The sequence below is a fragment of the Chenopodium album genome, chromosome 2 (assembly GCF_948465745.1).
Source record: "Chenopodium album chromosome 2, dcCheAlbu1.1, whole genome shotgun sequence".
Taxonomy (NCBI): domain Eukaryota; kingdom Viridiplantae; phylum Streptophyta; class Magnoliopsida; order Caryophyllales; family Amaranthaceae; genus Chenopodium; species Chenopodium album.
Genome location: NC_137835.1, coordinates 75,771,009 through 75,789,121, shown reverse-complemented (window position 1 = coordinate 75,789,121; position 18,113 = coordinate 75,771,009). Strand labels below are relative to the sequence as shown.

At 31.7% G+C, this 18,113-nt stretch overlaps 2 protein-coding genes across 2 annotated transcripts; one reads left to right on the top strand and one right to left on the bottom strand.

Moving 5' to 3' along the window:
• Positions 1–14,429: 14,429 nt before the first annotated feature.
• On the top strand, positions 14,430–15,614 carry LOC145575762 (putative F-box protein At4g09790). Its single transcript, XM_081633573.1, has 3 exons — positions 14,430–14,515; positions 14,835–15,369; positions 15,567–15,614. The coding sequence occupies exons 1-3, from the start codon at positions 14,430–14,432 to the stop codon at positions 15,612–15,614; spliced, it is 669 nt and encodes a 222-aa protein (XP_081489699.1).
• Positions 15,615–16,803: 1,189 nt separating this feature from the next.
• On the bottom strand, positions 16,804–17,787 carry LOC145575751 (serine/threonine-protein kinase WNK8-like). Its single transcript, XM_081633563.1, has one exon. It carries the CDS (start codon positions 17,785–17,787, stop codon positions 16,804–16,806), a length of 984 nt encoding a protein of 327 aa, XP_081489689.1.
• Between the last annotated feature and the right edge of the window lie 326 nt (positions 17,788–18,113).

The window sequence follows — 18,113 nt, the reverse complement described above, 5'->3', positions numbered from 1 at the left end:
GGAAATTTTATGGTTGAATTTGGCCTAAAAAACCTAAAATAACCTACCAACATTGCTTAAATACAATTCTTGTAGTGTTTGCTCAAAATTAAGTGATGAACTCTAGCAAATTTAGCCAAAAAAAAGAGAGATAGAGAAGAAAGAAAAGAAGAAAAGTGAGAAGAAGAGGAAAGAGAAATGAGAGGAGAACGGTGCCGAAATGGGGGAAATGGGGAGAAGAGTGAGAAAAGAAGAGAAGTGAGAAGAAGAGGAAGTCAGAAAGGGGAAATGAGGAGAGGAGGAGAGAGAGAAAGAAAACGAGCTGAGAAGAAGGAGAAAAGAGAAGAGAGAGAAAAGGAAATGAGAAGAGGAAAGGGCGGCTGCTGGCTCTTAAGCCCTTAGGGTTTTTTTTTTCTCTCTATAATTTCCGAAACCATAAAAAATTATCCATTTTTGGGACGGTTTTTTACCATTGGAAATTTCCTATGGCTTTTAAAACCATCGGAAATTTCCTGGAAAAGCCATAGGATATACGTTTTTCGATGCTTATTAGTAGGGTCGTTGGAAATTTCCAATGGCTTATTCAATCAGAAAAATTATTAAACCATTTGTAAGGAGGGTGTGCCCATCGTAGGGGATCCTTCTCCTTTATTCCCATGGCCCTTTAAAAGCCTAGGACTTTACACTTGTTAGGGTGTATTAGCATTTGAATTCCTGACTGTTTGGGGGACCTTGAATTAGAGTTTATCCCATCATTATGCCTTTTTGTAAGAAACTAGTAAGGAATCGCCAATGAGTTTTAGGAAAACTCATAAACCTCGTTCATGCCTTTCTCCCAAGTAGAGCTTAAGGGAGATTTAGCATGAATCATAAGTTTACCCATGCCCAACTTGGTCTACTTGTACCAGAAATGAGTTTAGGAGCAAGGGTATGTACTAAAATAACGTTTCTTTTAGGGGGGGGGGGAATCGCTATTCTAGCCCTAGTGCGGCCTCCACTAGCTCTTCCTTTTTCACAATTTCATCACAAAACAATATATGCAACGTGATACCTAAACTTAAGTTAGTTGATTTTATTTACAAGCATTGATAACGTAGAAATTACATTGCAAAATCATTATTCTTATTTAATCAAATTTGTGAAAAGAACAATAAATAAACAAGATTCGCCTTAACTTAAGTGATCAAACAACTATTAGTTATTCAATTCCTAGTCTTTGATTAACTAAAGAATACTATGTGGAATTAATTAATTAAAAGTTTATTTTAGGTGATCAAACAACACTAATTAATTAATTGATTAAAGGTTGTTTAAACAAGAAAAGAAAAGGTGATTGATCTAAGTGCTCGGGAATTTACCACTTTTCCTTGCTAGATCTTCGTTTAGAACACTTATGGACTCCTTCTTGTTCGGAAACCTCCACCGTAGTAACAATTAATAAGAGGGGTGAGTGTTTAGGACAAGAGGGTTGATACTACACAAGTTCACAAAGTTTCTGACAGTATTTCGGGTTAATTTCTGTGTGTTTAAGCTTCGTATTAAGCTCCTATTTATAGGGAATGGATGTGTTTAGGGTTTTGAGTATTTTGCAACAGTAGGTGTCCCGCGCATCAGAATGAGTTGTGTACGCCTGCTCAGCGCAAGTGATTTAGGTGCGCTGCTATGGGCAGCGTAACTGAATGTCTTACGCGCTGCATTATGATAAGATTCGATTTTATATTCTCATGAAATTCTAAATCTTCCGCGAACGCATCACTAGAGGCTGCGCTGGGTGTCACACGTAGAGCTTTCAAAAGCTGACTCGACCCAAAATACCGACCCTAACCCGATCTATTAACCGACCTGTCTGAACTCGAAAAAAATGGTGACCCGAATCCGACCTAAAACCAACCCTATACCCGAGTTGACCCGAGTATTTGAGACCGAAACCAGAACATTAACCGACCTAGAGACGACCCGACCCGAATGTAACCCGTAAATTATTGACCTGAACCGAAATTGACCCAAACCCGTTTTAACCAGTCAAAACCCGAATTCAACCCGATCTGTTCCTAACCCGACCCGAATTCAAACCGACCTATTCCTAACCCAACCTGCTACAAACCCGACTCAAATTTAATTTCAACCCGACCTGTTACAAACCCGACCCAAATCAACCCGACTTGTTATTGACCCGACCCAAATTCAACTCGACTTGTTATTGAATCAATATGTATAGGTCGTTATCTCATGTTGGTATTGGAACGGAAATTGAATTCTAACTTTATTCTTTCAATATTTCACTTTGAAATTTAAGAGGTTAGTTTCACAACATGTTTTTAATTAGGGACGAATTTCAAGGACGAAACATGTATATATTCCGCAAATTATTGACTTGAACCAAACCCGACTCGAACCCGAGAATGACACGTCTTGGAAATGACCTGACTTGATTATAACCCGCAAATTATTGACTTGAACCCGAGAATGACCCGACCTGATTATAACCCGTAAATAATTGACTTGAACCGAACCCGACTCGAACCCGAGAACGACCCTAACTCTTTTAAACCCGTAAAGACCCGAATTTAACTCGACCTATTTTTCACCCGACCTGAATCCGACCCAAACTCGATAAGATGTATGACCCGACGTAACCTGACTCAAGCATGACCCAACCCAAACCCAACCCGCATATGTTATGACATTAACCCGTATTGACCCGACCTGACATGACCTGACTCACACTAACCCGACTCACACTAACCCGACTCAAACCCGATTCGTTTACGCGCAACCTTGTGAGTTGCGCGCGCCAGACCAGCGCAACTCATTGAGATGCGCGCGGGTTTTCCTGCGGCAACTTTAGTTTGTAACCTAGGCTTCTCTAAGTCTGTCAAAATTAGGTTTTAACTTTGGGTTTAAGCCTAATTATTGATCGAGCTTAGTTAATTGGACTTTAATTCATTTTGTTTTGGGTTAGGCTAGTTGTTTTGTATTCTCGTGGCTTAATGAGTTGTCCATAAGCATTCTTCACGTTGATCCAACACAAAGATAGTTTTATTTATCATTATAGCACTTCCGAACGGGACAGGAGGCCAAAAGTAGATGTCTACACCATCGGAAATTTTCGATAGCTTATAAAACCATCGAAAAATATGTATTCTTCGACGGTTTTAGGTGGCCATCGAAATTATTCCATCGGAAATGCCGTGTTTTCTTGTAGTGTGTGATAGATATTATATTTATGATAATATTTATTGCGGATTAGGATAGATTTTGTGTATATTTTGTATCCTCATCGTAACGTATTTAGAACTAATATTGTACACATTATATATATTGATCAGTGGTACATAATCCAATTTGAAATATTTTCCCAAAATATAATATTTTTTTATTTCAATATCATTCTCTAGTTGACCATCACACTTAGAAAAAAACTTTACAGAACTCAAATTTGCTATCTTACTAATAGTTGAAGTTCCCATGATGGTTAATTGTGTTCTCAATACTAAGGTTATAGTGGACAGTTTCAGAATCTTGTGCGTGCAAAAACCTTAAAACTAATACCTCAAGATCCTAGTTAAGATTCTCATCATCCGCCTTGTGGCTCTCTAAACACCAAAAAAAATTGTTTAGCCTAATGTGCAATAAAATGTCTTTTTTCCTGCATCTGATGATTCTTACAGTACCCAGCCAAATTATCAAAGTAAAACTCTGTAATCACATTAAGTGTGGCAACCTCGTTAAATAAATCAATCCAAGATTTAATCTTTTTAGTATATGATCAAAATTGAATCTTGATACCATAATGGATTCTATTTCAAAATATTAAACCTTTTTTTACTAATAGTTTTCAATAATCTTAGCATACCGACGCCTTTACTTGTTAATAACTTAATCCAGGCAATTTTATCACCATTTTGTCTATCAAACCCACAATAAACCAATTTTGAGGGTAAGTTTTCAATAATATTAGCATACCAACGCCATTACTAGTTAATAACTACAACAATACAAAACTAAAGAAAGATATGCAATGGAATAACCAAGCTAGTTTATGTTGGGTTATTAGTAGAAAAAAATTGTTTGAAATAATGGGTTGATGATTAAACGAATTAGAATGGTAGTGTAAAAGGGTATTTATAATGGTTAGTGTTTGGTTATTACTTATAATCAAACCTTCATATCATATAATTAATATATAAAGCTAAACTTTTAGTCAGGGCACGAAACAAGGACACTTAGAATACTATTTTTTCACCAAGTGTCGCGTCATATAAGCAACAATAATTGATTTTTTATTAAGGTAAAAAAAAATTTGGGTAGATTTGGATAGATTTTGTAGAATGAAAAAGTTACTTTGGAATTTTGTTTTCAATAAAATTAGGATATATATTTAGGAAAAAAGTGTTGATTTAGAATTTTATTTTCAATAAAATACCAATATTTCATGTGTAGAAATTAAATTATAAATGTATCCAAAAAATATATCTATACGACTATACTTTAGTATTTAAAAACGCAAACCACAAAATTTTCACATGACACATGTCATCACAAGTTACTCATTACCCCATATCTCACATGTCACGTCCCTTAATGTTTTTGTTTAAGTCTTTATGCATTCTATGACTTGCAAATTCAAGGAAAAAAATGAAGTTTTCATTTCCACCGTAATAAGTACACATTACATAATCATATAAATTAATTAATAAAATTGTCTTTTCATCTCCTAGACTTAAAATACTTCCTCCATTTTTTAAGTTGACATTGTTTGACTTTTACACTATTCACACAATACGCTTTGACTCGCTTTTGTGGTTTATATATACGATGAAACATATTCATGTGGGATCTTGTTTGAATCGCTTCAATGTATATTTTATTAATATCCACTTTTTATAATTTTACAATGTTTGATATTAGAGATATTAATAGTCAAAAACATACATTGGTAAGCGTGATAATAGAAATGTGTCAACTAAACAAAAACAGAGGAAGTATAACTTAAGATAATATATTATTTCATATCCCACAATCTTCATGTGTTTACGGTAAATCTAACCAAATTCCTTCGTCTTCTTTCACAGCTGTACTCAGACTTTTTTTTTTCTTTTAAGTTTTAGCAATGCAACAATTACTTCAATTCGTATATTATATCAAAGGTTTCAAGTTTTGAAAAGCATACCTATATATGAAAATAATTAATCCGAGTAACAACCCGTGCATCGAAAGGGCCAAAAGGCTAGTTATATAACTAATATATAAAGTCGGTCTCCCAGCCAGGCCACGAGATAGCGATACTTGACATTCCAGTTTTTCACTAAGTGTCGCGCCACGTAGGCGAAAATAGGTCTTATATATTGTGACACGTATATAACTAAGTAAGCGATTTTTGGATAGATTTGTTAAGATAAAATTGTTGTATAGAGTTTTATCATCGATAAAATTCTATAGTAATATTTCATACATACAAATTTAATCAAATTTTTTTATAAATATCCTATAAATATGCTCTATTTTCATCATCAAATTCGTTTAAATTTTTTTATTAAAATAAGATCCATTTATAATATATTTAATCACAAACTATTATACGTAGTTGGCCAAACCATGTCACCAACTATTACAAGAGTTACTTCGTTATTGCTATAGGGGTTACTTGGTCAGTGATATAGATATAGGGTTACTGAGTTGGTGTTAGGGACTTCTCTTTTCAGCTTAATTTCAGTTCAGTTCAGCTCCAATCAGCTCAGCTCAGTTCAGCTCCTAATTTCCTTCTCTCATAAAATATTTGGTTCAGTTCAGTGCAGTTCATTTCAGCTCCAATCAGTTTAGTTCAGCTCAGTTCATTAAATCAGAACAGGCCCTTAGATGTTGTTAATATATAAAGTTGGCAACAAAACATCGACACTTCATAGGCGACAAATAGATATTTTTATGACAAAAAATTGAATTTTAGATAGATTTTTTTAAGTTAAAAAGTTATTAGGTAAATAATATATATCCACCTAAATCACATTATATACAAATTCTTAAATGGACCTGGTTCACACTAATTTATTGTGGACCACTAACATTAGAGAAAGTATGGTTGTTTTATTAATAAAAAAAGGGTCACTATAATTAAAAAAAAAAGGTCACTATGTTGAAATAAAAATCATTTTGGTAATATATAGGCCTAAGTGGTTATTTTTGTAATGAAATATTTTATATATTGATTAATATGAATAATAAAGGTCACTATGTTAAAATTAGGATAATAGCGTCGTATTTCAAGTTCACAATATTATTAAACGTTGTAGTAGTTTTAATAAAGGTTACTATGTTAAAAATAAGGTTACTATGTTAAAAATAATGGTCATTATGTTCAATATAATGTCAGTTGCGTGTGTATAGACCTCGGGTCCACAATAATATTATTGTGGACCAGGTCCACGCAAGTCTTTTTGCACATTATAATAATTTCAAAAATATTATCCTCCTAGATTATTATCTATCAGGATATCAAATATATGCTTCCCTATAATAACCCACATCCAACGTGTGATTAATTTTTCGTTACAAATGATGATTGTATTGCTTTGGATTTTTTTTTTTAAAGGCAATGTTGAGCTTATCTTATTTACTTTGTCACTTTGAATTGTTGCCGTATCATATCACTAATAAATAATAAAAGTCGGTCTCAAAGACTTTTGCAGCCATGCCATAAGACAACGACACTTAACATTTTAGGGTTTGTTTGGCATTATTGTGGTTTTCTGTTTTTTGGTTTTTTGTTTTTTTTAAAGTATATGATATATGCCCCATAATGAATCAAAAAATATTTAAACTTATTAAAATCATGAAAATTTTGAAAACTGACAACAGAAAAGTGGAAACACCTTTTTTTGGTTTCCTGTTTTTGGTTTTTGGTTTTAAAAAAAACAGGAAAATGAAAACCAAAACTGATATCAAACAAGCCCTTAGTTTTTCACTAAGTGTCGAGCCACGTATGTATGTGACAAATAGGTATTATTGTGACACGTATATATGATGTCAAGTAAGCGAATTTTGGATAGATTTTTTGAGATAAAAATGTTGTATAGAGTATTATTATTATTGATATACTTCTTTTGTGAAATAATTATTGATATACTTCTAATATTTCATATATACAAAATTTATCATAACTCTTAATAAATATCATATAATTCGATCCATTTCCATCATAAAATTAGTTTTAAAAAGTTTTTTAAAATAAGAACTACTTATAATATATTTAATTTATTAAAAAATAGAGAATTAATGAAAATAAGTTTTGACCCGTAAAATTAATTTTAGTTTGTTTGGTAAAAATACTTTATGTTCACTTTAAATAATTTCAGTTCAATAATAACAACATACGGAGTAGACATTAATTTACAAAATAAAACTATAAAAGTACATTATTATATAAATAAGTGATGTGATATCATATGTCTAATTATTCTGCATCATCAAAAGGAATTGGATGACCGTATTTAATATTCAAGTAGAAAAAGTTTATCCTAAAATTTTATGAACAATCCGGGACATCGCCCGGGCATAATACTAGTAACTAATAAATAATGCTAAACTTTTAGCCAGGCGATGTGACATCGACACTTGGCATTTTAAATTTTCGCCAAGTGTTGCGCCACGTTAATTAGATTTACATAGACTTCGTAGGATAAAAAAGTTAGTTTAGAATTTTATTTTCAATCAAATTTTAATAGGATAGAATTTTAGGATATAATTGTTGGTTGAGTTTTATCTATGATAAAATACCAATGTTTCATATGCAAATTGAATAATAATTTTATTTTAAAAAAAATTAGATTATAACTCTGAATAATTATTATATAATTTTTAAAAACATTATTATTTTAGCGAAAAAAGTAGTTCAAAACGTAAAACAACCCTTTATAATATATTCTAATCGATTAAAAAAATATAATTCACAAACTAATGTGATTTTATTACAGTATGTAGAACTGTCAATCGAGTTGGATCACAAGTCATTTTGAATTTTGATTTTGCAATATCCCGGAAATTCCCTTTTTTTAAAATACTCTTTTTACTCTAATCAAAACTATTTTAAGGAAATATCCAAAAATTACTGCCACAGTGATAACGGCTAAGGCTATTTTTCAAAGTCACACAACGGAAGTTTAAAATAAAAACCAACTTTCAAAATAAAACTTGACTTCACAACCTCAAAACAAAATAGAAATAATTAAATCACAGGTTGGAACCAATCCAAACATGCATGACCCTTTGTAAAATTCCAACTTAAAATAAACACATCAAGGTTAGTCCGTAATAAATAACTAAACTTATAAAACTAGGAAAGCATAACAAATAACTCTCGACACTCATTCCCATGCATCATGCTCTTCATGCTTCAAGTATCTGTCACTTCTTCTTTTTTTATTTCAACCCTCTACTCACCATACAAATGGGTCATAGTAGGGCCAACCAAAGGAAAGCCAAACACAAACATAAAATTACGAATCAACAAAAGCTGAGTACATATGCACCACACTAGTATGAATATCCTATCAATAAAGATAATAATAAAACATGTCTGCCATATAATCACAGTTAACTTACCTTTGACTCATAACTAGCAATATTAGTTAGTAAATAATAGCTTTGGATTACGCATCGAACAGGTTTTATTCCTTAACAATATAGCCCATTAAAATGGAGCTTCCACTCAGGGAGCTACCCCAACTGGCACCTACTATGTCACACCTTGGTGACGGAATTCAAGCGCATAAATAATAATAAAAGAAAGTACAACCTCCTGTACCCCTATAGAAGTTATGGTTAAATATAAAACCTATAACCCCCCCCCCCCCCCTCATATATAATATATTCATACTCAAGGTATATAAGTTCCAAGAGTTTTGGTGCGTACCCTTTTACACTTTACGTAATTTATCAATTTAACATGTGAAGACTCCAACCAATCAATCAAGAATAAACATAACAATAATCAACACTTGCTTCCTTCCAATTAATTAGTAAGCACAAATTATTTATTTTAATTAAGGTTCCTTGTCTAGTTTTGTGCACAAAATTGCACGAATACTACCTTGTGCATAGAATGTACTAATAAACTTCCTTGACTCAATCTCAATTTACTTGAGTGAGCAATTAAATAAACTAATTTCCTTGACTCAACACCAATAATAAATGGGTGAGAATAAAATTTATATATCATGTTTAATAATTCTAATTATAGCTTTTGTAAATATATATAAGTCTTGCTTATTAATATCATGCTTCCTTGATACTCAAAAATAAAACATACTTCCATGATTCACATATATTCAACTTGTATCATGCTTCAAATATCATACTCACATGCTTGCATAATAATTTATGCTCAACCAACATTAATTCCAAACATATAATCAACCAAACATGCTTCTAGTTCATCACTTCAATCATAATTCACAATCCTAGCATGATACTACGCATACACAAATAAATATTCTTGTGCACATACGTACCTTGAATAATGCCTTAATTAATAACTCAACCACACTAGCTAGAAATTACTTAGCTCGAAACTTCCTACAATTAAAATACATAACCATAAATAATCCACTATTCTCACAAATTTCCAGCAACTATAATACTATATAAATGCTAACAAAAATAATACAATATAAATCATACTAATCAACCCTTTTAATGACAATAAAGCCATAAAACCTTTTCTGTAAGTTGGTACTTTAAATCCTTTCAAAAAGACTTGATTTTCATGACTTATATAAAATTCCAGCATACTTATTTGGTAAAAAAAAAAAAATCACTTTTAAACTAGGAAATCATATATAAATCATTAAAACCCTTTTCCTTTTTATGGGTAATCAAACTCTAACTCAATAATTAAAAAGTAGTGTGTATAAATAAATTCCAGCATTAATAGAAGACTTTAAACTCATAAAAAAAAAAAAAAAAACATGATTAGACCATGAATTAATCAATAAAAACAACCTAGCCTCAATTCCTAATCAATTATACAAAATCCCCAATTTCTAGGGTTTATAACTTGGGGTAATTAATTAAATAAAAATTTGAAATTAATGTTAATATATTAGCAACATCAAAATCCCAAAATCAATACCAAAACATAATAAAAATCATGCCTTAAAACAATCAATCAATAGAATTAATTTTAAAATTAAAAAATTTTTTTTACACACAAACCGAAAAGAGGAGATAATATAAGGAGGAGAAGGAGTGCGCCGGCTAGCTGCCTGCGGTGGTGGTGGTGGTTGAGCCGGTGTGCTGGCCACATAAAAGGAGGGAGAAGGAGAGAGAGAGGCGTGGGATTTAGGAAAAAACAAAGAAGAAAAGGAAAAGAAAAATAAGGGGAAAAGAAGAGAGAGAAAATAAAGAGAAAATGTTAGTTGAGACAATTAATACAAGAGGGGGGTGAATTGTATTGAGTTCCTAATGACTACTTTTGCGGAATAGTAAAACAAACAATTAGGAACTTGCACAGACACACAGATTTTACGAGGAAACCTTCCAGGGCCCAACTGGAAGTAAAACTTCGACCCTACCTTCGGGATTTCAAACACAAACACCTTCACTATAATAGGGCAAACACCAAGTTACAACCTATTATGCACAGACCTTTACTTACAAGTTTCTACTCGGAAACTTGCTACTTGATAGGACCATATCCTACCTAATCTAAGTCCCACACTTAGATTCTCTCGTACTACCAAAGTACAAAACTCTCAGCTTCACACTAGAAGCTTACACAATCTGTATGCAATGTAAAAACAACAAACTCACCCAAATAACCCCAACCAATACAAGCGTATGATACCTACTACCTAGTATATGATAGGTAAGCTATGCACAAAATCCGAAGCTAATATGACAAGATTAGAAGCTTGGTAAACTTACTCAATCGATGCTCTGTGATTTTCTTCACGCATAAAACTCACAAAAACCTTAAACCATTTCAATCTCTACTATTTATACAAGTATGACTTGTATAGTAAGTAGGTTTTCTAAAAGATAAATAAGTTAACTTAACGGTTTTAAATAAATCATATTTTGAAGATAATCTTTTTCCGGAAAATAAGATAGAAAGATATAGAATAAAATCTGTTTTAAACCGATTTTAAGAAACCAATTTTAAATAAAATATTTTCACAAAATCTATCTTTTTATCTTTTCCAATTTTATGTTTTTTTACCAAGCAACTTGTCACGCTTCTAATAAATCTCATGCATAACCTACTTAACATATTTAACAATAAATCTAGAAGATAAAAATCTTAACTAAATAAAATTGCTACGCCACATTCTGTACGGAATATTACTTGGGCGTCACGCAGGCTAAGTTCCTAAAGGAACTTACTATCTTCACTCGCAGTCCAGGCTGGCACCACAGCTTGTTGTCTTCAAGTTCCTGTTAGGGAACGTTCCCGTTAGGGAACTTAGTTCTTGTTAGAGAACTCTTCTTCAACTTGATTTAACTTTCTGTTTAAAGGCTCCTTTAGTCTTCTTAGCTTAATTTACTTCTTCCATCACCAAGATCAATTTTACCTAAACTAATCTAACACTTAAAAACCTTTATTAGTAGAGTTTGCTTTAGTTTAAGTTCATCATCATCAAAACCTTAGGCTTCAACAGAAAACCTTTGAATTTTTGTGAATCTGATAATTATGAACTTGTGTGGAAAAATCTTTAGATTTTAAATTATTTATACTCTCCTTTTATAAATAAAATTCATAATTACAACTTTGTCATTACTAATTCCTACTCCCCTTCAAATTCTCACTTGGGCTAACTTATTGGGAATATATTGGGCCCCTAAATTCCCAATAAGTTGGTCCACTCATTTTAATAGGATTGACCCAATTAAAAATACTTTTGTTGGCTCAATTCATGATCCATTTTATTTATACACACTTATAATTTATTTAAATAAATAATTTCTTTTTAAAATAAAATAAAAATACAGAGTATTACATATTTACTTTATTTTTCTATTTTTTAGAAATTTCTAATATTTCATGCTTACTTTTCTATATATATTTTTTTTAATGTATAACATTTTTACTTATATTATTATTAGTCATTACATGCCTACTACATATATAGTTTAAATTTTCACAAAAGCATATCAATTCCTAACTAATTTGTATCAATGATATATTTAAATATTTGGCATATGGATCAAAAACTTATCTTAAAATTTAATAAACAATATGGGCATCACACAAGACACAAAACTAGTATTGAATTCTATCAATAAGTATCTTATAAATTTATTGTTTTATACTCTGTATCATAATATTCTTTAATTCAAAACAAATCCATTTATGAATTTATTTTAATAAGCGACTTACAAAAAAAAAAAATCAGTCATTATTAAATACATAAAGTTGTATGATTAGTCAAATCAAGATACTACAGAACTTAAGCCGTACAATTAGCCAAGGCTCGAGACATTTTTACATCTATTTTCGATAAACTTTCAATTATTAATATCTTATTAATTTTTTGTTTTTGCATCAGTAAAGTATTTTTAAAATGTATAGTACTTTCTCAAATTCATAAATATTGCTACGTTTTTCCCAAAAAGCTATCACATTTTTAGCAAAAGTGTTGCAATTTTTTTTAGGAGCGAAGGAAGTAGTTCAAAACAACATTTATAAATTGTTTATTATTATTATTTTTTTTTTGAATAACAAAAATATTTCATTAATTAAAAGTCATACGAAATCTACAATAGAGATTTGACGTTAACAAATACATAAGATATTGAATCAAATAGAATTTTCCTTCATAAAAACTACGATCGCCGAGTAGATCTTGCACTGTGGAGCATCTCCCGCTTATATCGCTGAAAATTACAGCCTTGTTGGAGAGACAATCTAACGATCCTTTGTAGCCGTGAAGATGTTTTCCTTCTGATTCATCTGTTCGTATTCGAAAACTTGATAACTTTTTCACCAACGAAATAATTACACGACAATCCATTAGATTTGCTACCATGGATTCAAAACTAAGAAATTTCTCCCTCGAAAAGAGGAGATAAACCTTGTCTTTCGAAGGAGGTCGAAAAACCCTTGTCTTTCGAGGGAGAAAATAAAGTTCCTCCCAAAAGGAGGAAGCATTATTATAAACCTAAAAAAACAATAAAGAAACAAGAATTGGGGCTTTCCACCGATTAAAATCGGTGGAAGCCCCTTCAAAATTCAACAATGGAGGCTAGGGTTTTGGAGAGACAGGAAGGAGGAGAGAGAAAAAGCTTATAAATTGTTTATTAGGTATCTACATTTATTTTTTAAAAAAAACAACACCCATTTATAAATATTTTAATCGAGTGAAATAATATACTTCACAATATAATATCATTTTGATATTTTATATCACATCATTTGTCGATCATAATATTAATAATGGTGGCATATTTTTTTTTTTTTTTTTATCATATAACTAATATTTTTACAAATATAAATGTTAAATGATCAATTAATTCAGGCATAGTAGATTGAGATTATACTTCATATGTTTCTTTTAATAATTGCATAATAATCAATTAATTCAGGCATAGTAGATTAAGATAACCGGGTCTCACATGATTTATTTTACACTTATAATGGGGGTGAGAGACTGTTAGGAGTATAATATTGGGTCATGAGCTTCAAAGAAGAGTAATATACAACTTTAAAAACAAAAGTCTTTTTTATTATAGCATGGTGCAAGTATTGTGACATTTCCATATAAGAGAATCATTGCAAGTATCTAAAAGGAGAAATATATAATATTAACTTATTACTAATACTATAGTATTAACGGAAATTATACATTGGTTGTTTTTTTTTTTTTTTTTTTTTTTTTTTTTTTTTTGGTGTTTAAAGAGCCAAGGGCAGGGGTGAGAATCGATCCCATGATCTCTTGGAATTGGGAGGGGAGCTCTAACCACTTGACTTATCCCCCACTCTTAGATAAAGTAAAATGTAGTTGTTGATAGAAACGCGGTAATTTAAAAGGTAGTTGTTGACAAATTCGTCATAGGATTACTTAAAATAAAAAGAATTTGACATATCTTTAACAAAAATATTTAGTAGTTTTTTTTTTGACGGGATATTAAATAGATTTATAAAGAAACATTCGTAACATAATTTTGATAAAATCTTTTTATATCTAACATATCTTTTGTAATCTTTTATTTTGATAAAATTTGTCAATTATACCTTTAAAATTTAATTTTTTATAAAAAAAAAAAAAAAAAAATTAATTATAATGATAGCTTAATTAATAATGGTCATTGAAAATTAACATAGTTAATATTTATAAGATAAACTAATATATTTTGAATATTTTACGAGTATAAGATATACATGAAGACCCTTAAATAGTTTAAACCCTATTTTAATTTAAGTTCCAATTTCTCCCTTCAAATCCAGTTCTTATACAATGGCGAACAAATTGCCGGATTTATCCATGGATTTGTGGACGGATATCTTAGCAAGGCTGCCCGCGAAAGTCCTAATGAGATTCAGGTGCGTTTGTAAAACCTGGTGTTCTATAATTGATTCTTCTGATTTCATTCTTTTGCATCATCAAATCTACGACAACAACAAACACAAGTATGTAATAGCAAGAAAACTCGGTGAATATAGCATTTATAGTATCGATACATTCATGAAAATTGATGTTTTTTGCCAAAACTCCTGATCGATGCGTTGTTGTAGGGGGTTGTAATGGATTGGTTTTGATGTATTCCTTAGCGTATAAAAACATTCAGATGATGATTTATAATCCTTGTATTCGAAAGTCCATTGTTATTCCACCTTGTCCTTTTATTTCGATGGGTTATAGAATAGATTATTGGCTTGGTTTTGCTCCGTCTAGTAAGGATTATAAGTTGCTTGCTTACGGGTGTGCTAGTCTTAAGTCTCCCGAGTTTTCAATCGCGGTTTATTCATTAAATGATCGCGTTTGGAGGATCAAAGATAGGTCGGATGCACACGTTCGAGGCCTTAGTTTTAAAGATGGGGATAAATTTTATGTTAAGGGTGGTGTGTATTGGTTTGGATATGATCCGGACAAACCTCGTGGCTTACATACTCATCTTGGGTGGTTCGATTTTGATTCCGAGGAATTTAACTTGGTGGATTTGCCTGATGCTCTTAAACAAACAGGGCTCGTTATTAAAATTAGTTTTGTCCTCGGTGAGTCTATAGCAGTTTTCGGTATGTCTTCGGATTGTACCTTCATATGGGTTTTGGTCGAGGATGGTGGGAATAAATCATGGCAACTGTGGTATAATGGAGATTCAAATGTAAAAGCTCTTGGGTTTCTTACAAGAAGTATTTGTACGGGGATTTTCGATGTTGAGAAGAATACATTTTTCGTATTTGATAATGAGAGATTGTATTCTTATAATTATAAAAGTCACCACATACAACTTGTGGAAAATTATAATGATGGTCGTAAATTTTTTTTGACTTTTAAAGAGAGTTTAGTACTGCATACTAAAAAACAAGGGTATGGACAAGACGGCTGAACATCAAAGAAGATCTGTAAAGTTTTGTTGATGTTTTCTTGAAGAAGCTTCTTGTCTTATTAGACAAGAGGATGGATGAGTGTGAACTGTGAAGTGTTATGTTGCGTGTTCTTCGTCTTTACTTTAAATAATAATTATGTCATACGAAATTACTGTATGTTTAACATGGTTTAAACTTTTCACCCTTAATTTTCATACTAATGTTAATTCATAGCTTAATGTGAAGTGTTATGTTGGTTGTTCATCATCTTTACTTTAAGTAATGGTTTTGTTATAGCCTTGCAGGAACATGAAATTTATGTATGTTTAATTTATTATAAATCTAATTCGCTCAATTTACTTATACATAAGATAAAACACCTACTAATGTGATTAATTTGAAGCAAATAAATATTTGATAATCAAAAGGCTTGTCTAATATCAATATGTGCCATTACAAATTACTAGTAGAACAAAGTCATAGCAAATTATCATCATGTCACCTTAGGGCTTAGGCCATGTTCTTTTTATTTGAAGAAAATAATATTTCGTCCCAAAATAATTTAATTTTAGTATAGTAAAACTAATTTAGTTTAATTAGTAAAAATCAAGTCAAGTACATCACAAAACACAATAATTTAAATTTGTATCAAAACCAAAAGTAAAAGCACCATTAAGTCCAATTGATTCAGTTGATCTGATATAATATCGAATTTATTTGTAGTGTTGTGTGTTGCAAGTTAAGATACATCATACATTAATTATACTCAAGATGACACGATACGACACTACTTGACTAACTCTACTTGATCCGGCTTAAGTTGAACACTTTAATCAAAGAATTCTTCAATTAACTTTAATTGGTCATACTAACTTGATCCGGCTTCAAGTTGAACACTTCAATTAAAGAAATCTAGTGACATAAATTTTTAGCCGGCCATGTTTATGTAGCAAAGAGATGCAAGCTATTAATTACAAAGAAAGAAAAACAAATTGCAGTCTCTGTTTTTATTAAGATCTTATAACGAACACACCAAAATAGCAATGTTCATATGTCTAAATGACACAATTACAATGAAAATTAATCAAGAAACGAAAGAATATATCTCAGTTGGACCTAAATCTGAGAAATCATACTTATTGACACACTAAGTATCACTAACATACCTAGAATTATTCAGAACATTTCAGTACTATGACATAAACTGATGAATCTAGAAATAAGCTACTGACATGCCAAGCTATAACAGATTTCTGAAGCAACTATACTCTGTCTTCCTGTATGTTGCCACTTCCCTCATCTTAATCACTCCCATTAGACGTTTCACCTTCCCGCCCTGCGAGTGTTTCTGCCATCAGTGGGGCATTTTCAGAAGCAGCAGCTGTGTTACTGTCGTCGACATCACCCTCAGGCTCTGCAGCTGCACTAGTGATGGTAGCAGTAGGCCGCAGTTGAATTGTAGGCAAGGGCCAGGGAAATAGTACTGATGTGCTGTCAGAAGGCGCAGTCCTCGGTGCAAGAAACGGGTGTTTCAGGAGTTGAGTTATTGTAGTTCCGACATCTTCAGGAAACACACACACTTGAATGAAGCTCTTAAGCCCTTGGTCTTGTACCTTTTTTAACAGGCTAAAATCCATTTTTCGCGATTTGCTGTCTGCAGCATCCTTATTCACCATCTGTAGCGCGCACAACCCAACACAGTACATCTCAGACCGCTCTATCCTTCGAGTAATAACAGCATTGTACTCAGGACTATCAACAGTCGTCGCGACACTCAAATCTCCTAGCTTAATCTTGCCTGAGTTTCCAACAACAAAGATGTTTTCGCACTTTAAATCACCGTGAATAATCTGTTCATTTTGACTGTGAAGAAATTCAAGCCCTGACAGAATCTGTTGACACCAATTCTTGATTGCTTGACTGTTTTCTTTAACCTGATGTTTCTGAGTGTAATCCTTCAAATTCCCAGAATAAAGCTCAGTAATCATGTTAAACTCAACTTTGTTCTGTAATCCAGAAGGCCAATAATGGTAGCATTTGATTACATTTTCGTGATCAAATCTCTTTAAAGACATAGCTTCTCTCATCAAATGAACAAGATTATTAAGTAATACAAATTTCTTACACCAAGCAACTTCTCTGCCATTAGTCTCATCATATCCCAAATAAACTTTTTTAAGATCGCCTTCATCAATCAGCTTACTGTACCTTGTGTATTGCCCTGTAGGATCTGTCTCCATGACCGTATAATCGCCGTCTCCTCCGCTTGAACTCGAACCCGCCATTACTAGTTAAGAATAACAGCAAAACAGAACTAAAGAAAGATTTGCAATGGAATCAAGCTAATGAAGTTGTTTTCTATGGATTAATGGAATTTTTGTTTGGTTTTTAGGAGAAAAAACAGAATGTTTGAAATAATGGGTTGATGATGAAATGAATTAGAAATTTAGAATGGTATTTATAATGGCTAGTTTTTGGGTTGTTACTTATATCCAAACCGATTTTATCCAGTTGTAGTTAGTTAAATCAGTTATCAAGATCAAGAATTAGAAAGTGCCCTTTCTTGATTTTTTTAATTTTTAAAAAAACAAATCTTTAATTTGCCCTCTGT

Bases quoted from the DNA above. Each gene is read 5' to 3' on its own strand.
- LOC145575751 (XM_081633563.1), bottom strand. From the start codon at position 17,787: ATGGCGGGTTCGAGTTCAAGCGGAGGAGACGGCGATTATACGGTCATG.
- LOC145575762 (XM_081633573.1), top strand. From the start codon at position 14,430: ATGGCGAACAAATTGCCGGATTTATCCATGGATTTGTGGACGGATATC. The intron at 14,516-14,834 runs GTGCGTTTGTAA...GATGGGTTATAG, and splicing joins AAAGTCCTAATGAGATTCAG to AATAGATTATTGGCTTGGTT. The intron at 15,370-15,566 runs GTATTTGATAAT...GTTTTCTTGAAG, and splicing joins TTGAGAAGAATACATTTTTC to AAGCTTCTTGTCTTATTAGA.